We start from the raw sequence: 24,092 nt of genomic DNA on the forward strand, positions 1-24,092 counted from the left end.
ATATTCTGCACCTCCCACTGCTATGAGGAGTTTAAGGGCTGAGCAATATAAGTCTTTCTTTTGTGACATGGTAATATTTTATCATGGAAATGACTAATGTATAGCTATAAGATTATGTATTTATTACGCATCAAGAGAAAAAAATTATGATAGTATATAGGAGGCTGTTCCTGTTTTAAGCATACCTAAACATGTATTTACAAGGAATGAATGAACAATGATAGCAGAGGAACTACTGCTGATTACATTCAACGTAAATAGCTTTAGACTAATCCTGTGCTAGTATTTTCCACAGGCTTTTTCTATGTTCAACCAAAGCTCATGGTACTCTAATACACTGAATAATTACTGCATATGAATAGGACAAAAAGGTGGAATCCGGCTTGTATAAGATGAGGATTTTACCTAATCCAACTTTCACATCCCACTACCCCAAGAGAGTTTGCAAATTTGATTTCTATTATCATCACTTGAAGTGGAAATTTCAATCACAATAACTAGTGACTCCAGGTAATAAATTTCACTGGACCGAAGCTAAAAGCAACTTTCTTTCCTCAGAGTAATGAAACTAAAGGAGCTTTTCAGCCAAAGTACCACAGAGCTTATTACATCAGGTATAAGAAAAAAAACCAAAACAATTGTTGGGGTGGTCAACAAACCATTTCAGATGAGAACAGATCACTTGTAAATAAAGTAGTCGTAGAGATCAACAAGTAATTAAAATGCAGAAATGTCAGGAAGCATCTTCCTTTGTCCAGCTTTATCTTAGAACCAGAAATCAGCAAGTTCAGCTGGCATAATCGGCCAGATCCTACTTCCATTTACATAATGCAATTCATTTCATAGGCTTTATCAAAAAGAATCAGTTGAAAACGGTAACTGATAAGAACACCTACAGTTCTTATCACATTATACTTGCCAATGAGGCACACCCTTTGGATTTGCAATGGCCATGAATTTGCGTTTGTTGCTTTCTTGAGCCAGGTTTGGAGAGTGCGTACCACTAGCTTGAGACATAAGAACAGAAAATTGATATTAGCAGTCTGATGCTGAAGGTGAGCTCTCACAATTGTTGGTTATCATGCTTTATCACTTTATGCAAGTAAAAATCTGACTCCATCGTATGTTACAAAAACATGTCAAATGAGAACAGGATCTTTAGTGTGTGTGCACAGATTCTTAGCATCTTCAACACAATCTATTTCAATTTTTTCGCTTAAGGCATAATTCAATCCGAAGACAGCTCAACCTCTCCAACCCTGACTTCAACATCCAGCAGGTTCAGAAACAGGAGCAACTGACAGGGATTGGCCGCATTAAGCCTGAGCTATATAAACAAAGATCTGTGGACACAGACGATGGCCGGAGGAGTAACAGCAAGGCATGTGGAAAACTGAACTTTATTCTGAAATATGATTGCGATTTAGAGCAGCTGATAGTGAAGATACACAAGGCCATCAACCTGCCAGCGAAGGACTTCTCTGGAACTTCAGATCCATATGTGAAGATATATCTGCTTCCTGATAGGAAAACAAAACACCAGACTAAAGTGCACAGAAAGACCCTAAATCCAGTATTTGATGAAGTTTTTTTATTTAGTGTCCCATACAGTGATCTGAGCGCAAGAAAACTCCATTTCTCTGTGTATGACTTTGACAGATTCTCCAGACATGACTTGATTGGCCAAGTGATAGTGGATAATTTTTTAGATTTGGCAGATTTTCCCAGAGAATGTAATATTTGGAAGGATATTGAATATGTCACCAATGTAAGTATTATAATTTATATTCTTGAGATTTTTTTGTTTCTGATTTTATTTCCTTAGTCTGATTATAATTTAAATTGTCTGATAAATTTATGAAGGGAATACTCTATTCTGTCTCTTTCTCAAGCTTTGACCTTAATCCAAAGAAATGGACAGTACATTTTCAGTCCTCATTTCTCATTCTTAGGATATATTAAAGAATGTCTTATGTAGGAGATAGTGGGTTTAGTCATTGCCCTGCTGATAGGGTAGAAAAGCTGGAGAATGTTTTTCTCGTAATCTTACTTAATCTAAAACTTACTTAAGGAAATACTACTGTTCTTATTTTGCCTGTCTGTCTGTGTTTTGCATGATTTGCCACATAAATTACAGCATACAGATCAGCCAGAACTGCAGATTCAAGATTTCTTAGGTAGTGGTCTTCAATCCTAGAGACTGTGTTCTCAGTGAGATAACACCACGTCTATAATCCGGGCAGAATGCAGACAATGCTGTTCGAAACACAAGTGTCATCGGTCACCCTATAAAAATTAAAGCTATAAAAACTACAAAGCCTTTACAAACTTAAAAAAATAACAGCCATCTCAGCATGTGTTCCATGAAAGCAATGAAAGACAGTGAATTGGTTTAACTCTTTGTTTGGCATCACTTTCTTACTTTGGGAAATGGGAAACTTACAAAATTATTTCTGTTGTCCGATAGTCTCTGGTATCAAATTCTACACAGGAGTCCCATTAGTGATTAGGTACAAATCCATAAAAATTACTTTTGGAAAAGAAAGATCTTTCTTCTCTTCTCAAAGCATGAGCCAACCTCCTTGTAGTGCTATTAGGAATTAATCCCACGCATCCTACTGAGAACAGACCTTCAGTGAGAATGATACGTTACAGAAATCCACAAAGGTGAAGCTGCTAGTGCCAAGAGTCAGTAAATATGTCATTTGCTATGTCAAACCATACTCAAATGGAGTGCACATTTTAAAGTCAAATAAACTGAACATCATTAACAGTAAGATCAAAGTGTAAGTTTGTTAGACCTCTGTTCAGGAAAGCATTTAAGCATATGCTTAGCTGAAAGTAAGAGGCTGTTAAAAAGTAAAGGATGTTCTGAGACAAATACTTTCCTGAATTCAGACCCTCACCTTGTACCTCTGTGGTCTGGCAGCATGCCTGTATTACAGGCCAAATGGATTAAACTCATTTTTTTGTTTGGAATTTCTTTTTGAAAATTGATATTGTCCTTGTTCTAAGGTGATTTACCAGTGTTCTTAGTCAGTGTTACGTACCCATGTGTGGAACATGCTGCACAAACCCCTTCCACAGTAGACTGGAACTGCAGCAGCAGCACTAGCAGTTCCCTCACTCCAGGTACAGGCAGGTGAGTGGACACTCAGTGTCAGAGAAGGATGAACCTGGCTTTTCTATGAGAAGTTACTGTTCTTCTACTGCAAGGGAAAAGTAGAAATCTGACAGAGCAGATGATAGTCATTCCAAGTGAAAGTCTGCCTACGTACAGCATTAAGTGTCCCACACACAACTTTCCCATTTTACAGCCAAATGAAAATTGAATGCAGATGCACGCTGGAGTTTCTTTGGTGTGTACTAGTCCTTTTTCCATGCTTTAACTTAGGCAAAAGGTTGGCTCTGGTATTGTCTTTTTAATCACTTTCCCTTCCAAATTTCGGAAGTGATGCAGCCTGTAGTTTGTATTCAGATTTTCTGTAATCTCTGAAATTAAATTCAGGACTGAAACGTGAGTCATTTATTAATTCCTACTAGTATTAATTCCTGTGTGAAGTGTAACCCTGTTTATCCAAACAGAACACAAGACCTGCTATCTAGACTTGTCTCTGGTTTTTCAGCTAACAGAGACCTTTTCAAAGCAAATGACTCATAGTACATAGGAGACACAGTCCAATTCCAGCTAATGTGAGTTCTGAGATAAGAGTATCAGATAAATGAAAGTGTGGAGAACTCAGCTTACTAATTAACATTTCCGAAATTTCAAAGGTTAGAACTTACTCCATAAAGTTACGAGAAACCCTTCAAGCATCATTTAAGAAAGCAAGTTTCAGCACGTTTCCTTGTCTGTGTAGCTTAGATATCTCGCAGACTGACAGCAGAAACTGAATCCTGCGGGCTACTCGGTGAAGCTGCTGAAGTGAATATTTCTGTGGCTGCACTCCAGAGCAGGCCAGCAGGCAGTATTAGTGAATCTCTGATGCAGATTTTAGAAAGGTTTTGAGCACCATTAGGCAGTTTATGGTGGCAGACAGAAACTGTATCAACTGTAGCAGGTTTTTAATCATTTGATCTTTGAACATCTTGTTGTTTCAAATAATAATAATTACAAAACAGACAAATGCTGGGCAAACTTACTGCAGGAAATTCACTCATTGTAGATCACCAGAGAGTGCAGCACAGGAGGGCTAAACCAAGGAAATGTACTAGACAAAGGGAAGGTCTGCACAACTACACCTGGCAAGTTTGTCATACTTCTGAAGAGTACATTCATTTTAATTGCTTGTGCATTTTATTACACTGCATAACCAGCAATCCTAAAGGCCTTTATTTTGCATTCTTCTTTTTACTATGTTCTAAACCAATTTGACACAGTAATGTAAAAGAATGTTATCAAATCCTTCTCTGCCCAGCAAAATGGCTTACTTCAAGTGAGCACTGCAGATTATGCCTAAAATGTCAGCTTTACTGCAAACAATGCCATTAAATTGATCTATTATGCCATGTGCTTTCTTCTGTTTTCTAATAATACAGAAGATTTTTTTATCCAAAACCAACAGTTTTGATTTTTTGGACTATAACATCTGCTACCATCCCAGAGTTTGAAATTATTTCATAACACAGACGCATGTCAGTATAAAAATTTTCTACACATTCAAAAGCAATCTGCCTCCAAACACAAATCTTCAATATCAGAATGATTGTTCTTCTAATCCCAGGTCCTCTGAGCATAAAATCTCTTTCCTGTAACACTGACACTTTTTCCAACCAGAAAAAAGCAGCAGTGGGCTGTTTAATGGAAGAAATAATTAACTGGACCAACTTTAGATGAACATGAAATGACCTAGATAAGGTTTTTATACGTCTGCCAGACAGATTACACTGGTTTCTGGCTCATTAAGAAGAAAAGATACTCTTTATTTTCAGGCTGGGTTTCAGTAGTTGGAATGTTTTGTTTAGTAGTCTCTAAAGTAGGTGCAGAGTTTGGGGTGGGTTTTTTATGTTTGTTTTTGTAATGTTCATAGACTTATGGCATGTTTTGAAGAGAAAAGAGTTGTTAGTATTTCCTCGGTTGCCATCTTCAAACTCTAATGTGATAAGGCAAAAATACATGACTTTGTCACAAAATAAACAACTGCAAAGGACAGGAAGCTGTCAGACAGTCCATTTCAGATAAAGGAGAACCTTCTTTTTCAGAAGATGCTAAGTATCCACTTGCATAACTTGCTGTGCACCCAGAAATTAAAATCTTTTCTCAAGAACTGCTTGTTAAACATCCCCAGGCAGCTGTAGGGCACAGTGAAGGATTTCTGTGAACTGGACATCTAGCTCTGGTTCATCCTGGCTGTTTGGATTCTCACAATGCTCGGCCTTTGGCACTTGCTAAGCAGGTCAGCTTTCTAGACAAGAGGAGTATTTAAAAGTGGCCTTCACTTAGAGCAGAGTCATAATAGGACTAAGAAAGAACAATTTCCATTCTTTGCTGGGCGAGCATTTTCCAAAATGACTACTCATTTTAGGAGGCAAATTTGTGACTTTGGTCTTACAGTATATATAGCTTTTGACTATATCTTTTCTGTTGTTAAATATAGTTATACTTGAGATCTAGGCATGGTACAATGAAAACTGTTCTTTTTCCGAATGTCTAAGCTCATATGCACAATTTAAAAAAGAAAATCTTATTCATAACAACCCATTGGCACCTTTCTCTCATCTCACCCCGAGACTGAACATCGCAGACTAACCTGTCTTTGTGAATCTTTACATAACTTTCTATTCTCAAAGGTTATTTGCAACAAGATTTGTAGTGATTATGCATCTACTATTCTAAAAATTCTAGCTACCATATTGACTGCTACCATTTATCATTATCTTGTGGTTCCTTTGAGGTTCTTTGCTGTATTCACCTCCTGTGAAGGTGTGAAGTAAATTGAAACTGATAAAGGTGAAAGCAGTTGGTCAGATTCAAACCATGGTTTATTCTTTATCTGCAAACAATCGGAGTACTAGAAAGGATTCAAAAAGTTACTCTGTTTTGAATATGAATATGAAGTACTTCTGATCTTGTTTCTAGCTAAACGTTGAACAGGGTAGCATCCAGCTGCCAAAGTTAAAAAACAATATATCAGAGCACGAAACTGAAAATATGGAAGAAAAACATTTCTGAAAGAAAGAGAGAATAGATTACAGGAAGAAAATTCTATAATACATATAGAATTTGAGAAGTAACATGTCAAAGACTTCAAAGAATGTGTACGGTTCACTGAAAATGCAAAAGATAGTTACAGAGAGTTCAAAACTATAAGGAAACATGAGCTGTGTATCAAGTTGTTAACTCTGGCCTCCAGAAAGAGCCAGCATATGCTAGAAGTTGCAAAGCCAAGAAATTGATTGCATTTGTTTTTAAGAATGTTCAAGATGTTTTAGGGTATGTGATGTAGTGGTCAAGAATACAACAGTGTGTCAGATGATGCTGAATTGCGTTTGCAAGGAAGCAGTAAACAAAACTGTATTTAAAAAAAAATAATTGAAGTTGCATGTTGGTATACATGCTAGTATTTTGACAAAGAGATTTACGAAGTAGGATGGTTATAAGCATTTTAAATTCTGCATTCTAGAAATGCTAATTGTTCACTGCTGCTGTTCGCAGGTTTGCCCGAGATAAAGATTTGAGAATTTGTATTTTTAGGCATTTATGTTGTATAACTGAGATGCAGCTGGAATCATAGCATCACCAGAAGGAAGTTTCAAGTTCCCTGTTTCAGACATGTTAATGCCAACCACAGTATGTGTGGAAGAGAGACAAAAAGAGATTAAATTACTTCAGTCAGTTGTTTATGTAATTAATAATAGAAGTCTAAAATTTTGAAACTTGACCAAACCTACCAGATTTTTTGCAGTCCAAAACTATTCTATCCTCAAACTGAAAAAACACTTCCTCAAAGGTCGCATTGCTCAGGACCACTCCTGCTAAGAGTTTGTGAGCCGTTTAACATGTCAAATGCACATGCGTAGATGCAGATCATAATCCTTAGGGCTTGCACCCTCAAAACTTGAGGAAAATAAACTTCCTTCTTTGAAATAAGTAGGTAAATATTGTCCCTAATTCATGGACAGTGGAACAGACTCAGACAAAAAGGATGTGACTTGCTCAAGACATGACACTACTTAATAGAAGTGTGACTTGAGTCCAGAATCTGCATATTCCTGGTACCAGCCTTAATCCACTCTGTGTAGCACTGCTGATCTTCTTCGACAGTGTACAGATACAGTAGCTGGCAGTAAGTCAACTCAGTCCACCTACGCTGATTTTAAAAAATGTTTAGCTTGTCAAGATATTTTAGCCACTATTTCTAAAATTCCTGTTTTGGCAAGTTGCTGGGTTTAGAAAAATGATGGCATTGAGCAAGATCTCAGAAAAGTATTTAACATGTTTACAATGGTTAACAAGAATTTTTGAGTCAACAGTTTGAGAAGGAACAGAAGCATACCAAATCTCTAGCTCTACATATGAATTCAGATCCAGACCATCAGTGTTAAGTGCCATATCTACTTTTTAGAACTGTAGCAGTGAATGTGAAAGACTAGTTGTTTGTTTGTTTGTTTGTTTGTTTGTTTTCCTTGTAATATAGAAGACATATGTGATATTAACCCAGTGTTTGTTTAAAACAGGTAGGCTTTGGCATCAGGGAGGCGATCAGTTTTTTATGTGGATATGTACCCATTTAATTGATATGCAAATGCAAGTCTCTCTAGAAGACCAACATTTGCATACCCGTATATCTTGCCCACATTAAAGCATGCCAAAAGCTTAAGGAGCAACAACAATTATTTCATAGCTAGACAAATGAAAGCAGTAAACACAAAAGGTAAGGTTCACTTCATTTAAATTTTAGATCTATTTAAAAAAAAACCACCACACCAGACCCAGAAGTACTCAAAAAAATACAGAAAGCATAACTGCTTTCAAGAGGCAGATCAGTGGTTATTCATGTTCTCCTAAGTCACAAAAGTCATGCTTTGTTTCATTATTTTTTCTGACTGTTCTTACTTAATCAAAAGTACAAAAAAAAAGCCCATGTGTAATGAATCATTTCGTAGCCAGAAGATGCTGAAAATTCAGAGAGCTTTAATCCTTCATATTTATAAGGATCACCACAGTAGGGATGAAAAAGAAATTAGTTAGCATCATCACAGCATGTATAGTAGTCATCATACATTGGAAAACAGCTGCAGCCAGTGTTTTTCGTACGGTTTGTACATTTTATAATAACTACATGTTGAAATGTGTTCATTTTCAAAACTACGGTTTCCTTTTGTCTTTTTGTGTTTCTTTTTTAATCTAATGATTTTGCTTATTATGTTGTAGGAGAAGATTTGTCAGAAATTACATACGTTTAAATGATTATGAGGCAGCACTCAGCGTGGCTAAACAGGACAGATACGTTGTATACAATTATATAGGGTAGAGGTAGAATACTGACACATGATTTGAAAACTTAAAGACAGTAGATGCCTACTTCTGTTTGGAGCAACTGAGTAACTGTGAGAATAATTTTCAATAAAACTTGGGAACGGTCTGAAGTAAGAAGTCAAATGCTTTGAAGAGCAGCGGTTTGAGATGCGGCAACGCTGGTCCCAAGGCAGTGGTACAAGCACTCCAGGCTTGGCTCTAAAAATAACGGTGACTGTTCAGTGCAAGTGATTACCTACTAGCCTTGTAGCTCCACAGGCACGGTCAGAAACAGGATGAATCTTGTAATATCACTGAAGCCTCTGTTAACATTTATTGGGGTTTTGGGGCCAGTTTAAGACAAAGATAATTCAAAGAACTGTGTATATGTGTATGTAATACTTGAAGTTCACAGAACCCAGGAGTACAGCCATCAGAGTTTCCAAATGAGCTTTTTCAGCCTGGATATTTCTGAGCAAAAACCACGTACAAACAAACAAACAAAAGAAACAGCACGAAAACTAAAGCAGACCAAAAAAAAAGAGGACGTAGCAGAAATGGGACCGTTTCAGTTAAAGAATTTAAAAGAAAGAAAAAAGTCAGTATTTTGAGAAGACTGAAATTTCCAAATAAGATATTTTGATTTCTCATTTGGAAAGCCCTTCTATTGCAATATTTTAAAATATTTTGAAAGTTGAAATAGGAAAATACCACCCTGTTTTTTATCAAAGCAAAATGCTTCAAGTGAGGGTTATTGTGCTTCAAAATGGAAATAACTCAAAATTCCTTATGAAACTAAAATCAAGGTTTCCTCACTGATTCTTCCTCCACCCAGCGATGCTGCATATTCTTGAGCACCCGCTTCTGTCTTTGTATCATGCTTGTTTCCCCGGAGCACCAGCCCTGGACAGTAATAGCGTATGAAGAATATTTTTCTCCACACATCAGCTGCATGCTAAAATAGGTTAGACCCAATCCTGAATTCATGTTTTTTTTCTAAATTACTGGAATAGTCTGTAACTATCCCTGTTTTACACATCCCCCTTCCCCTCTCTTCTCACCCTCCTCTGCCAATTCTTTTTTTCTCTCTCTAAACAAGACTCTTAGAGATAGCCTTCAGTGAAACAGTTCACAATAACATACGCACTGCACATAAAGCAAAGCCAAAATGTGATCCTGGTCAGCCAAGCCTGTCCTTCAATTATACCATCCAAAATTTTTAGTGGGAGCTGCAAATACACAAAAAAATTGCTCCAGTATTTTACAATTCATAGGCAGCAATTCTTCAAGATGAGCAAAGAGCACTCGCACAGCGTTAAGGCTGAAATAGCTGTATTAAGGTGGTCTTGGCTGTAACCATTTTGCACATAATTCGAGAATAGACTGTGCCATAGCCTTTTTTCTGCAGAGTTATATAACTTCCAATTTAAACATTTATTTAGCCAGGCAGGGAAAAGAATCACTTCAAACATGCATTTAATTATGGAACAGTTTTGGGAATGCTTACTTTGTCTTTTTTTGTAGCAAAGGTCACAGAAAGCATTTCAATAGCTTATGGATTCATCAAAATTTCTGAAAAATCCTACTCTTTAAGTAGGATAATTTCAATATTTGGATCCAAACTTGAAAGTATTCTTCCTTCTGAACATACTGTGCTTATGTGAAAAGCCTCAAGCCATTTTTAGTCTTTAATCCCCACAAGATATCACAGCCATCAGCCATCTTTTTTCCACCTAACAGCGTGTTTCAGAGTTTTACAGTTTTCCTCCATGTATAGTCTGTTTACCCAGTTCTCATGTTGTTTTCCCGTGGTCTTATATTTAAGCAGCTAGTGGACTTTCCTGTTATTGTGTATTATTTACTTAGCGATTAACTCTTAACTGTGCGCAAACTCTTACCAAGATATACTGGATATTTGTGCAGGGAGTAGCCTAGCTACTTGGGAAGCACTGCCTGCCCACCATACCTGACTGGCTGACATCCTAACACAACCCAGAAGGTGTGCTTGCTGGGGTACAGTCTAGACTTCATCTTTTCTAGTACATCTGTGTCCCAGAGAAATAAGTAGAAAAGAAAGTGCCACTATACACAGGCTCTTCTCACCAAAAGATTTGTCTGTCTTCTTTCAGACTCTTGTCAGAGGATGTAACCTGTCTCACACTTTAACCATTCAGGATTCCAAGATTTTTCCAGAGTCCTGTTACAGAGGATAAAACATTGTCTGTACAGAAGGAAGGAATTACAGGGCCATAACTAGTGCTTCGGACGCATGTTTTTTATGCTTACAGGCTGAATTACAGAGCTTGCTGAAATTAAGAAAAGGCTCTACCATTTGCTAAATAATCACACAAGGGCTCTTTTCAGACCTCCCGACTGTCTTTGTTGGGGGGAAACATTAGAAGTTGCAGCTGACATTTGAGCTGACTGGTGGAGGAGGACACATTGAGGGAACAAGATGTCCTATATATGTACCTATAGCTTTTCTAGCTTTTCTCCTAAAAGTCTAGGAGACTTTTAGCATCTAATTATGTGGTTTGAAAGAAATAAAAGATGAAACAATTGAACTGACGTAAATCAGCATAGAAACTTTAAAAGGCACACAATACATTTTGCTAAGATGTGGTTATTTGTTCAACAATTGTAATACCAGATATTATACAGCCCTGGGAGGGCTCAGATGTGTACATGACAACTTTTCTCTCTTCAGTCCACAGCCCTTCAGAGCATGAGGGCCACTTCCAAGGCTCTGTAGAGAACCTTGCTCGGATTATTGCAGAAGGATACGTAGCTATGCTCTTCCATTATTTCACTTTGTAAAAAATAGATTACTTGGTAGCCAAACTATCCGAGGGCAAAGGGACAGAAAGGCATCATTTCTTCATGGCAATTGAGCTATTTTTCTGAGAGGGGAGCTAAAGAAACAACAGCAAAATGGAGGGACCTATAACCTGACTAAAAGCTTTTTTATCAAGATTTATTAGTCCCAAGTATACTAGCTTTTTACTGCAGACATCTTCATTTTAACTCACTATTTTATTTAATTTCTCCTCATGCACATATACATTTCTCTAAACATTCAGAAATATATATGTGTATCAGGAACAACATATAAAGTATAGCGTTTCCTGAAAAAGTCCAAAAGGCCACTGCAACAACACTGTGTGCTTGCCTGGGTACAATTAAACGAAAAACGCATGCAAAGCTCTGCACTGGCCCTCACAAATGCTGAAGGGCAGTTTGCAATGCACACTCAAATTCTAGAGTTATGGATACAATAACTTCTGTAGTTAGTCCCACTGACGTCACTGGAAGTATTCACATGGGTAAATGAAGCATACAGTTGTTTGGAGTGTCTGAGCCTTCCTGTGGCTCTCTAACATAGAATTGGGAATGAGTATTTCACACCATGTACTTTGATGAAGTGACAGGCTCTAATGAGGAGACTGCATTAGCAATGTCCATGGTATTGCGACATTGGAGATTTGTATATCTGCATGTTTCTGGCACTTCGTTGCTTGATTAAACACCTTACTCTATTTACTCAAGAAACAGTAGTCACAAGCTAGAGCTTATCTTAGTGAGTGCTTAATCATGTACTACTCCTTTAATCAGACAAACTCAAAATTAAAGCTACGTACACCATCTGGAAGAAGATTTCCAGCTAGTGATGGCATCTTTCTTGTGATGGGCAGGGAAGCAGAAAACAACTGACAGCTGGAGGTTTTCACGGTTGATGATATGAACTAGTGGGATAAAATTCCCCACTCAGATTCTTGGGCCAAATCTGACATCTTAAAAATAGCAGTTTATCACAATATCAGAAAACATAACCTTGCTTGTCAGGCAACCAGTTTCTAACAGCCACAGTACAAGTGGCTGAAATCCACTGCTCCTTCGACCTAGTATTTCCTTTTCCATTTCCTGCAGTAAAATTGTTTTAAGATGAGCCGTGAACAGGAGCTTAGCAATATTATACAATGTCTAATATTTTCTGTTCATATAGAAACTGCTACCCAAAAACTATGAAAGTTAACAAAGAGCAAAAGAACAATTCTCACACTGTATTTTGTATATCTGATTTCAGAATTCATAGAACTCTTTACGTGTTTTCTTTTTAAAAGCATGCTGGGGTTTTATAAATATTTTTAAAAGCCAGCTGTGGTTTAATCAACCATCTCATCTACATTATGATAACTCTTTTGAACGACCCCAACAGTAGAATAAATATGTGTGCAGTAAAGGGAAACAAAATTGTGTGCAAAAAAGATAGGAAGTAAACAGCAGACTTTGATTTCGAGCCCTGTAGAGAGTTATTTATGATCATCAGAAAGAAAGGAGTCACTTTAAAATAATGAAAACCTTTCAATGTCTGTACTCCACTGAGCACAGAATCTTACAGTAAATGTTAATCTAACAATAAACCTCACTCTATTGGGACCACAACATTTTATGCGGGTAGAAATGAGTAGTACTCAGGATGAGATCTTGGCTCTACTGTACAGTCAGGGAAACAGTTCCCACTGAAGCTCAGATTTCATGCATATCCGCTTGCTAGAGTTTGGAAACTGTACCCTGTAAACAGTAGAAAAAAACACATGGTATAATGTAAACAAATCACCTGAGGTGTTCATCAGAAAATTCACTAAAACAGCAGATCAAGCAAATTGTCATCCTTTCATTCCTCTCTGCAAAATAAATACATGACAGTGACCTGCTCAGTAAAGATTTGAATCTTCTCCTCCTCACCCTCCCCCAAAATTTGATGTCTAAAATACGAGTGAGGTATCAAATATGGTCCTGGAGAAAGCAGATAGAAATGTCTCCATCAGAAATAACCTGAGTTTTACATCCACATCTTCAACTTCTGACTGGGTGCAGTATTTGTAATAGAATGAAAACAGAATATTTTATTCTGCATGTTTCTGCACTGAGCACCCCTGACACATTCCTTTCAGTAGCTCAGCAGTCTTTCTCATTTGTTACCTCCTTTTCCAACTTCTTCACTTTACCCAGTATATAGAGTGTCAGCATTCATGGGAAAGCCATGAGAAACACTTCATCCAACAAGAAGCTTTTATTATAAAACAACATATAAAAAGCTTTTCATTCTGTCTGTAACCATACTTTTGTTCACCAAAATGTAGGTATTTTTGAAAACCAAATCAGTAAATATAGCAGTAGATGATCACTCTTTTCACCCCCATCCAGCCACTCTCTTCTCAAAAATCATTTACTTCAGGAAACCTTTCCAAGCTAAAGCAGCACACAAAACCCCCATACTATCTTTCTTTTCAGACAGTCTTGCTCCAAAAGTTATGAGTCAGGATGCTCAGAGATAACTACACTAAATTCTTTCAAAATCATATTTCCTTCCAAAAAACTGAAGCGAGGCCTTTTTGAGGTGTCTAGCTGAGAACCCAAAATCATTGATCATTCTTGAAGTAACAAAGAGTTCTAAAGTGAACTCACCATTGAGGACAAGTCAACTCACAACTTTTCTTTCATTTCAGATTATTCAAGTTATAGGCAACTAAACCGAAAATTTGAGAAGGCACCTAAGTGACTACAAGATACTGTTTACTAAGTCACTCACGGACTTTCTAAAATGCAACTTTTTTCCTACCCGTAAGGTAGCATGTACAAAATAATACTAGTTGTTCTGAATATAAACATAACCAGGTAAAAGTTTGGGCAGCTCGCCAGACTTGCCCCACACAAATGCACGATGCCGTCAGTAAGAGAGTAAAACAAGCTCCAGAAAAAATCCTTTTCCTCTCTTAGATACATTTCACATGTAGCACATGTAAAGTAAAACAAGTTAGAAGAAAAGTATTCGAAGAGGAGGAAATTCTGTTGACTCACTTTATGGACTTAAAGCATTAAAGCACTCCTATATTTAGTGCTGTCTTTATCTCACATCTTACACTCCCCTCTGTATTCTTTAAGGGAGAAAACATGCTAACTAAAGTGGTCCTAAAATTACCTGCAGTACATGTCTAAACATAATAGGGAGGCACAAGCATATCTGGTAGAGAACAAGTATTACAGAAAAAGAACTGTTACCACACTCTACACAATCACGTTTTCCCCTGCTCACACTGTAGACACCTGGATGATACACTTGATTTCAGAGTCTGCATTTTCTAAAATGGATTCCTGTCTTCCTTCCTTCAGTTTCCTCACAGTCTTCAGTTTTATTTTAGAGCTATTTTTTCTGTGCAGCTTCAAAGTAGATGTAGTACTGGGTTGGTAAACTGCCCAACAGCTTCAAGATTAAAATATTCTATTTAATTACCAGGTAGGTGAATGATACACAGCAACAGCGTAAATTCTCCTTTGCCACATCTGCATAGCCTAAGTGTCCTAATGGCGATAGTCCAGAACTGTTTCCGAGGAAAAGAGAGTAGCTGGATTTGCATGAGCTTTTGGGCAGCGTCGATAGCTAAGATACTGAGAGACACTGAAATGTTCCTGGCATTGCCTAGAAGAAGTGGAAAAAGTAACCCGTTGTTGCTAGATCACCACAGGTGCCATGGCGTTGGTTCAGGTCAGACAGGGATGACTGTTCGGGGATCTCAGTTTGCCCTGAGAGTGTTGGGTACCAACAGTGTATTAGCATGTTACACAGTCAGCAAATTTTATGTAGCAGTCTGTTAACGAAGTTGTCAGTAGCATCTCTGGAAGAACACAGAACAGCCTCCCTTCTTGCCCATGTTTCCCCCCACCCCAAAAATGAACCCCAACTTCTCTCCTGATTCAAATGTGAAGTTTACTTTGTAGCATGGTTTGAGAAATAAAGAGTGAAAGCAGTCCTCTTTTTCACACTTCTGGAATGACGCTGTCTTGTTATCCTTAATTTTATTGTCATTGTCATTCTTCCTTTCTCCCTCTGTTATTGTAATTCCTTTTGTATTTGAAAACTAGAGAGATTCTACGGTATAAAATGAGACAATTTTGTGCTATTGAAGATTTGGGTTTTTGTCTATTTTAACATATTTCATACCTGGGGTTTGTAGGATTAACCTTAGCGTCCATGATTGTATTCTTCCATTTAACTTGCAATTAAAATGGAGTTGCTGTGCAAGGACAACTGCAAAGCAATGCAACTGCCCACCTTTTCACCCAATCCATTAACAGAATATTGCTAGTAGTGAAGTAATCTGTTTACCTTAGCTGCTTTGCTTTGAAATTTGCAGTGATTTTCTTTTCTGCATGACCCATTTAAATAAATTACCAAGAAGTGAATGAAACTTCTATAGAAATTGCTTTACTATTGTTAAAAGTGGGTGATTTTATAGAGAAGTGTTACCAGTAAAATGCCTGTTGTGAAATTTAGTTGTGCTTTCAGTCTAATGGAAGGTTACATGGAATGCTCTCAGACATGTTTTTAAGCCATAACGTTCCCTTTTTACCATTTCTCTTATATTGATACTTTCTGTGGATAGTGCATTTGAGTCTTGCAGGGCACCAGTGTTGTTATTTATACAGGTGACAGCTCACAAGCCAACTCTTTGTATTTAGGTATACCACTTAATAACAACTAAGTCTGTTTCAAAGCTAATAGGATTTAAACATCAGGGAGCTGTAGAAAGCAAGCTACTTTTTACCAGAAAAAATATGAAGTATTCTCAGTGGTTCCTGACCTGAGGGTGTGCATGACACCACACGACAGAATTGTCTCTAGAGAAGTAAAACACATGAAGAAACTTCAACAGAAAGATACTTGATTCTTGGCTTTAAAATAACGAGAAAATCCAAAAAAAGGTATCTATTTGAGAGAAAAAAATAACTTTACTCTGAATCATGATGAAGAAAATCTCTTTGTAACTCATAGAAAAAAAATATGCAAAATAGATTCATAAAACTGTGCTTCTTTCCCCACCTGTTAAATAGGGAGCAAAGAAAGGGAGCTGCACATAGAAAATATTACTTTTGAAGTCTGCCTTAGGTAGACCTTATTAACAGAGGTAATAATTCTTTTCTTGCTTTTATTGGGATGAGAAGCCAAAAAGGATCAGAAAGGAGGAGAGAGAGAAAGGGCACACCAGGGATTGGGCTGAACTTGGATTTGATTTCCGTATATCACAAAAATTTTTAAAGTATTAGACAGTTTGGATTAATGGCAATACACTGTTTACTAACAGTTCTTGTAGTTATCTGTGAAAGGAGCCCATTATATTCAAGTGGTCAAAATCTAGGGGCAAAGTGCTCCTTTGCCTCTTGTTTACAATAAACAATGCATGCGTGCTTCTCCAGCTTCTGCATTCATTACACTAGAGCCCTGCGCAGAATGAACCCCTCCTGGGCTTCCCAGGACACGTACACAGATACGTGTATAGCAGACCACCGTATCTGCTCTACTGAAATTAGACCTGGGATGGAATTACACAGCAGATAGCAAAATTCAACAAGAGATACCTGATTTAAAAAAAAAAATGAAACATTTAAACATATCTCAGAGAAAAGCTCTGGAATGGCAAGACATATACGCTACTGCAACATAGAGTTTGACTTCAGCTTTCTATATTTCAAGCACACTGTATTATTTGGACTGTTCTCTTTTTCATATCAACTTCTTCAAAAACAGAATTGTAGAGCAAAAAATGTTTTTTCTTTATTACCCATTTTGCATACAACCTCTGCTAAACCTAAGGAGCACGGGAGTCAGTACAGAACACCTAATGTAAGTATCGTGAAAAAGTCCATGGAACACTCTAGGTGCTTACACAAACTGAAAAGAGCATTTTTTTTTTTTCCTGATACTGTGACTCTCCATCTTTTTTCAGCACTACCCAGATACTTAGTTTCTCTCCTTTTCAGAGTGATGTGCTCAGAATGCATGATAGAAAAGATGGCTGCTTTCACAACACAAAATGCCTGCACTGCGAATGACATTCAGTGCTAAGGAAAGCTGAGGAACTGTTAGTAGGGCCCAAAGCTTTAATATCATCTCATTTCGGCAGCATGTCGATATTAGCTTTTGTAATACAGAATGGCCACTCTGTGAGACTTTATCCTTAATTAAGACTGTGTCAGCAGGGCACAAGGGCTGGCTGCTCCCTGGGGCTGGGATGCCAGGAGCAGTGGGGGACGCTGGTGCTGCTGGGCAGGACCTCACCAGCCAGGTCCCACCCCACTGCCCCAGCCAGGGAGCAGGGCAGGTCGGGAGCTGGGGCGCAGCCCCAGGCGTCAGCCAGCTCTATGGGGCCAGGCCAAGCCAGGCCAGGCCATGGGCCCATGGGCAGGCCCGGCTCGGCAGGGCCCGTGGCTGGGCTGGGCAGGGCTGTGGGGAGCTGGAGACCAGCACCCTGCGGCGTCCCTAGGGCAGGGACCAACAGCCCTAGGCTGGGCTGAAATGGGGACCTGGGCCATGGGTGGGGTGGGAGGGGCCCTGGGGTGGCCAGGGCTAGCAAGGCCCACTGGTGCTCCTGGGGCCCTGACACACTGATTGCTGTCAGACCCTGTACGTGAACAGATAATTGAGTGGGGTTAGAGGACAGAGCATCTTCTGATATTTTAGTGGAGCTGTAAGTTCACGAGCACCCCCACTGTAATGCAAGATAGAGTGAAAGGCCAATCCATTAATGTGCATAGAGATTTAGTTTAAATTGACATTTTCATTTTAACACACTACGAATTAACAGGCAAGACATTTTGGATTAAAATATTTTGATAAGTTATTATTAAAACCAGCTTCCTCCTTTGCAATTTTTCTTGGGTATATTTGAGATTTTCATTATTGGTGCGATATTGAGAGAATTAAACATTACTTTCAAATTATGACAGGATGCAAGCAAGAGGCAACTGGCAAATAATTTGTGGTAGAAATAATTTTATGCGTTAGAATGGATTTGCTGCTTCTTCAAGCTCATGTTTGGCTACAGATAGTGAACACTTAACATGTAATTTAGCCTCCTCTTCTTACAACGAGCCAGCATGTAGCCTGGAAACCATGAGGGATTATTTTCTCATCTCTTTCCATCTGCATGAAGTTCATCAAGACATTTCTTTAAGTCGAGTTTGGCCCACCCAGATTAATTTGTGTTGCAAAATACTGTGCACTACAATGCCGTTAACCTCTGTTTTTCTTTGGTTTTTCAATCTCAGCATTTCACAAAAAATTGATGTGTAATCCAATTCATTTACAGCCTGCTGAAAAAATAATGGTTTTTACATGACAGATACTGGTGGACATTAATTAAAAGCTTTGGTCCTTACTTTGGGAAACTACTGCCCATTTTTCCAGATTACATTGTTAGATTGTTTTGTGAAACTTCCCTCTGTGAGGCATCCCCTGTCTGCCTGACCTACTTGTGCTTCCATTTTTACCATCTTCACCTAACATCAAAACTCTTATGTTTCCCAGCTGAAGCTCTCCCTTTCATTTCCTCTCGAGTAAACAGTTGCCCTCCAAACATCTATTCCTATGTAGAGCAATTTACATTTCATTGCTGTTCCCAAGCATGTCAACATTTCTGAAGCACCACTACCTTCTCTGCAGAGAGAAAGGTTTGAGTCGGCTCTGTGCGAGAGTACTCTCCTTTAAAGCTTTAGCATCATGAAATCAAACCCACCCTCAAGAGGCTTCCCTTTCAAAAGACTTTTGAAGCACAATACCAAAGGTGGCAACCTGTGCACAGTGACGAGGTGGGATACACTGAAGTGGGATGCACTGGAGGAAAAGGAGGAGCAAATCTGTCCACAGTACCTCACTTGTAAACTCATATCTTACAGGTTATGACATTTGCATGTTTAAATATTAGATCAGGAAGATGCAGTTATCTTCTCTAGCTCTCTGGCGTTCGTTATCCTCCACACACATACGCAAACACCCCCTGCCTCCCAGTAAGAATCAAGATGATGAAAGGCAGCCTGCAATGCCTGGAAAAGAAGAGTCAAGGCAGACTTTTTTCTATTATTAAGTTTGTACTGAACTTTGTATTTTGTAGAAAGCAACACATCATAGAAGAGTTGCATAAAGCAGTAACAATTCAAGAAAACAGTTTTCAGAGGCATGGTTTAACTTGCAAGGAGAAACTTAAACTTTAAATAACTTATTTCTCTGACCGACAATGCCACCTAGCAAGCCTTCAGAAACAACTCTCTGGACACACTCTTTCCTCCCCTTAATAATTGATGAGGAAGTTAAAAATTACTTATATTAACTTTCTACAGAAGTTTCATTTTCAGAATTCCTCATTTCTATTTTTCCTGTGAAATCAATTTTGACACAGCCACACATATATAAACAGGACAAGTACTCCAGCTTTTCCAATCATGTCTCTACTAATTTTAATTAGCTCAATTCAGACTATCTCTTCAGTTCATCAATTTAGTTTGGAACAAATTAAGATATTATCTCTATTTCAGTAGCTACAAGATAATTCATTAGATTCACTCTTAGGCCCAGATTCAGCAAAGCACTTTAGTTGTTGGGAATTGAAAATCCATGTAAAGGATTCAAAGACAGTAAAATGTATAGGATTTAAACATACATTTAAAAATAAGTATGTGTATGAAGCTTAGCTTTACTGAATGGAGGCTTTTCTAAAGTAAGTATCTTATTACAGAATAATTTATCAATAAAATCTTAAGTGACGCAGTAAAACCAAATATATTCTGTAAATGCATTCAGATATCCGAGAACAATATGCAGTTAACCGATTGAAAAGGCAGTTTCAGTTAATCACTGCCATTCTATTTATAGGATATAAATTATGACAATGGAGATGTTGGGTCTTTAGAGAGGTAAGTACATTGACTGCCTACAGGAAAAGGCTTCTGTCCTTCACTTACTAAGGACATTGTGGCAAGGGCAAGTTATGTGTCTGTTCTTCTCAAAGACATTAACTGGATTTGTTCTGAAATATATGAAGGTGAAAGGCTAATCCTTTGACTCCAACTACCCACATTATAAGATATCTTGACTGACTGACACAACACAATGTCACGTCTGGAGGATCCTCCTTATGCAGCCTGCCTTAAAGAAAAGTAGTCATGACACAAAGATGATCAAAACAGGAGAGAAAAAAAAAAAAAATCTACATCAAAAGATCTCCAGGCTCTGAAGCAGAGACGGAGGATATGGTGTCTGCTGGATGCTTTACTTTTGATACTGTCTGTATACAGAAGTTGCCAAGATGCTAGGCAAAACTATGAGTAAGTTAAAATAAGAACATACACTCCCTGAGTTGATAACCATAGTAGCTCTCTACAACCCAGTCTGCAGGAAGGATTCCTACTCCTTTCAGTCCCTGCGAAGTACAGCACAAAGTTCTGGTACTCAGAATTAGTCTGTTGGGCAAGACGTCTGTCTGAGTATAAGGTGCTCCAGAATACCTCAGAGAAAAGGTAATAGAAACTCTGTTGTGGTATCATCTTGGCATTACTAATACAAATCCTAATAGAGAAAAATCAAGCTACATACTTAGGTAAGCAGCAAAACTGAAGTTGAACTTAGTTGTCAGAGGATTTATTTTTTTTAAGTTGCACACAAAACACCTTCTGTTGTCTGGCTGGCCTAACAGCTTTCTTTCCCCCTTGTAAGGTTTTTTTTAGCTTAAATTCTTTAGCTGAAGATAATTTTCACTGTATTGGTTATGCAAGAATCTCTCAGGTTCAGCATTTTTATCAATGCGTGCTAAGTAGCAAATGCTGTGCCACAGCCAAGCCCATGGAGAGAGTAGTAGGGATTCAAAGGTGCCCTTTCTTATCCTGCCTTTTGTGCATCTTGTCAGACTAGCTTCTATATACACACTTCGTACAATTGTATAGGCATGCAAGTTGATAGCCAGCCTGTGACTTAACATGAAAATCATATTGTGTACCCAAAGCAGTATAAAATCCAGAGTGAGTTACATGCAAACACTTCAGCCTTCTTATATTTCTTCACTATATTTCTTTCACTGTAGTGAAAACAAGCTTCAGAACTGGTTTTTGATGTTCTTTCCTAGTAAGTGAATTCACACTCATTTTCACTCTAAAAGCTTCTTTACTTATTTCATTTTTTGAGAAAATCATGAATAAGAGAAATAAAGACAATGAAATGCAGAAAATGGAATCACACTGAGAAAATAGTACAATCTGCAAATTAATTTGAAACATGAAATGTAGCCTGACGTTGATATATTGAAAGAATAATTGTAAAAGATAGGCCATTCCCATTTTCCACAAACTTTACTTAATCATATCTCCGTGGATACAGTTTCACTGAGGCATTAATAAATGCCTGCTTTACTCGAGTTCATTTCTTAGATTTAAGATGTCATGAAAATAGAATTTTCCAGTCATATCTTCTCTGTTCATCTTAAAATGTGTAATGAGAAGGCAGCTGGCACTCTTCTAGTCACATGCAAATTTAATTAAAATTAAACATTTCTAAAGAGTTTTTCTCAATATACATTTCTCATACATATAACTGTAAATCTATGATGAAATAATAAAAAATGTAGAGCTAACTTCGTGAGTTTATCATGTGAGATACTTTAGATTTACAATCATTTTCAAACAGATTAGAGTCTCAAATTTGTATAGTATGGTATTTGCATAATATTTGTGTCCTGGACATGTACCTGAACTTAATTAGTATCGTGGCTCACTCAGATCTGAATCCAGACTTCTCAACACAGATGAATAATTTAGTAAATGTCTTGCTCAAAAAGCAGTTAGCACTTCTTAAAGTAATTTTAATTCATTTAGACACAACAGATATATCTAGTATACTTAAATTATCCTCAGTTTAGCAGTGAACCTCCTCTAAAGTAATTCCCTGCAAAGTTCAAAATCCCACATTATCAAATATTACAATGATGTACAGTAAAATTTTCCTTGCATTACAAAAATATAATTCCATTATTCCAGTAAATATTATGAAATAACTAGGAAGATTTTTGTTGTTGTTGTTTAAAATACAACTAATGCTTCTCAGCTAGAAGGAAAAAAAAAAGAGGTAATTTAATTAAATACTTGTAATTAATCCTTTCTGTGTTTCAGAAGCTTGAATTATATTCTCTCATTTCATGAAACCTCTACTATTTTTCTTTTTTCCAGTGACTTTTCAGAGACATGTATAGCTGCTTAGGAGTATAAGGAGTGTAAGGAGGTAGTATGCAAAGTTACCATTGCCTGAACTGTACAGCTCTGACATAGCAAAAAGCATTTAGAAAATCTCTAAAATCACTAGTGCCTTGAAAACCTCTTTCAACAGTTAACAACTGCAAAAGAAATAAGCAAAGGCATCGCTGCCTGTAAGCACTTTCATTAATGGCAAGTTGATGAGATGCATAAAAATACGTGTGAGCACCTCACAATCCATAATTAGTGTTATTTTTACAACATACCAGAAAAGTAAAAAAGTAGCGTCTGTCTTTTTATAGATGGAGAAATGAGGAACGTGGTATAATTGAGACATATGCTTTAATTAGAGTGGCACAGGCACTGCGGGATAGCAGGCCTATCACAGCTTGTCTGCTCCAGAAACACAAAATCCAAGTTTCTGAAGAAACGGTCACAAACTTATGATTGCCTAAGTCAAGGACAGCATATTTTCTTCTAGACCAGAGGCAAAGGCAGAAGTTGTAACCTATAATTTGTCTTGTTTCCTTCCATCCTTGCTGCCTGTTTTGCATGATCTTACACACCCATTCTCTGCACCCAGATGTATATATGAGAAGGAATAACCCATCCACTGGAGAAATCTGATCCCAAATGTCATCACCATTTATCAGAAGCCCCCTAACTACCAGATAACTACCAGGTTTCACTGAGAAGGTTTGATCCAGCCTGAGCTTCTTAATGCAGCCTCCAAGGAATCAAAGGTGAAGCCATTTAAGGGCCCATCATTGCAGTCCTCTTTAGGATTACACATCTCCCTGTTTAATGTGCTGATACATATTTAATATGCTAATATACTCTAACGAAATTAATAATTTTAAAATCTGTGAATACTGTGTGACTATAGACTAACAAGCTATTAACATTACTATTTGAATTCAGCATTTTAAAGGGTATATTGTCAGTGTGTTAGTTTTACAGGGGGGAAAGCAGAAATATTTTCTGGGAAAAGCAGGAACAATAAACCTTTCATTAGAAGCCACTGAAAATTATGAACCTAATATTATTTTCATGATATATCAAATATTTCCACCAGAAATGGAACAAGGAGGAAGCATAATATGAGGGAGGTCATATCTCCATGCTCCTAACAGCAATGAAAGGTTCTTATTTATCTTAAGGTTCCAATATGGGATTCATTCCCTTTATGAAGATACAGTTTTGAGGCAAACTTTGTGATTCACACCTCTGATTTGAACTCTCCAGCTGACTGCTTACCCAGTATTGGATACATCTAAATCCCGCAGGTTTTTAAGGAAAAAATTTCATGCTGTTGCCCCGTTGAATAAAGGAGTGCATTAACAGAACAAGGATTCTGACACAAATCTAGGCAGGACTATCAGAAGCAGCCATCAGACAGGTTGTTCGGCTCACTGCAAGGCGCAGCTAACAACATCAAGGTACTCAGCCATCACCCCAAGCCTGAAGCCTGGAGCACTGGAAGAGCAAAGCAGATGGCAATCTTTTTCTGCCTTTTTTCAGAATACAGGAATGAGCAAGTTACAGATTAAAAATGGAGGCA

At 37.7% G+C, this 24,092-nt stretch overlaps 1 protein-coding gene across 4 annotated transcripts in view; it reads left to right on the forward strand.

Annotated features, from left to right (window-relative positions):
* The window catches only part of LOC104331828 (synaptotagmin-9), a 72,554-nt gene that overhangs the window by 36,146 nt on the left and 12,316 nt on the right, over positions 1-24,092 (forward strand). For all 4 annotated transcript variants that reach the window (XM_075426006.1, XM_075426007.1, XM_075426005.1 and 1 more), the window contains exon 3: positions 1,222-1,768. In XM_075426006.1, the coding sequence (XP_075282121.1) occupies positions 1,222-1,768 (547 nt within the window). The remainder of the gene's footprint in view (positions 1-1,221; positions 1,769-24,092) is intronic.

This window comes from Opisthocomus hoazin, chromosome 7 (genome assembly GCF_030867145.1).
Source record: "Opisthocomus hoazin isolate bOpiHoa1 chromosome 7, bOpiHoa1.hap1, whole genome shotgun sequence".
Lineage (NCBI taxonomy): Eukaryota > Metazoa > Chordata > Aves > Opisthocomiformes > Opisthocomidae > Opisthocomus > Opisthocomus hoazin.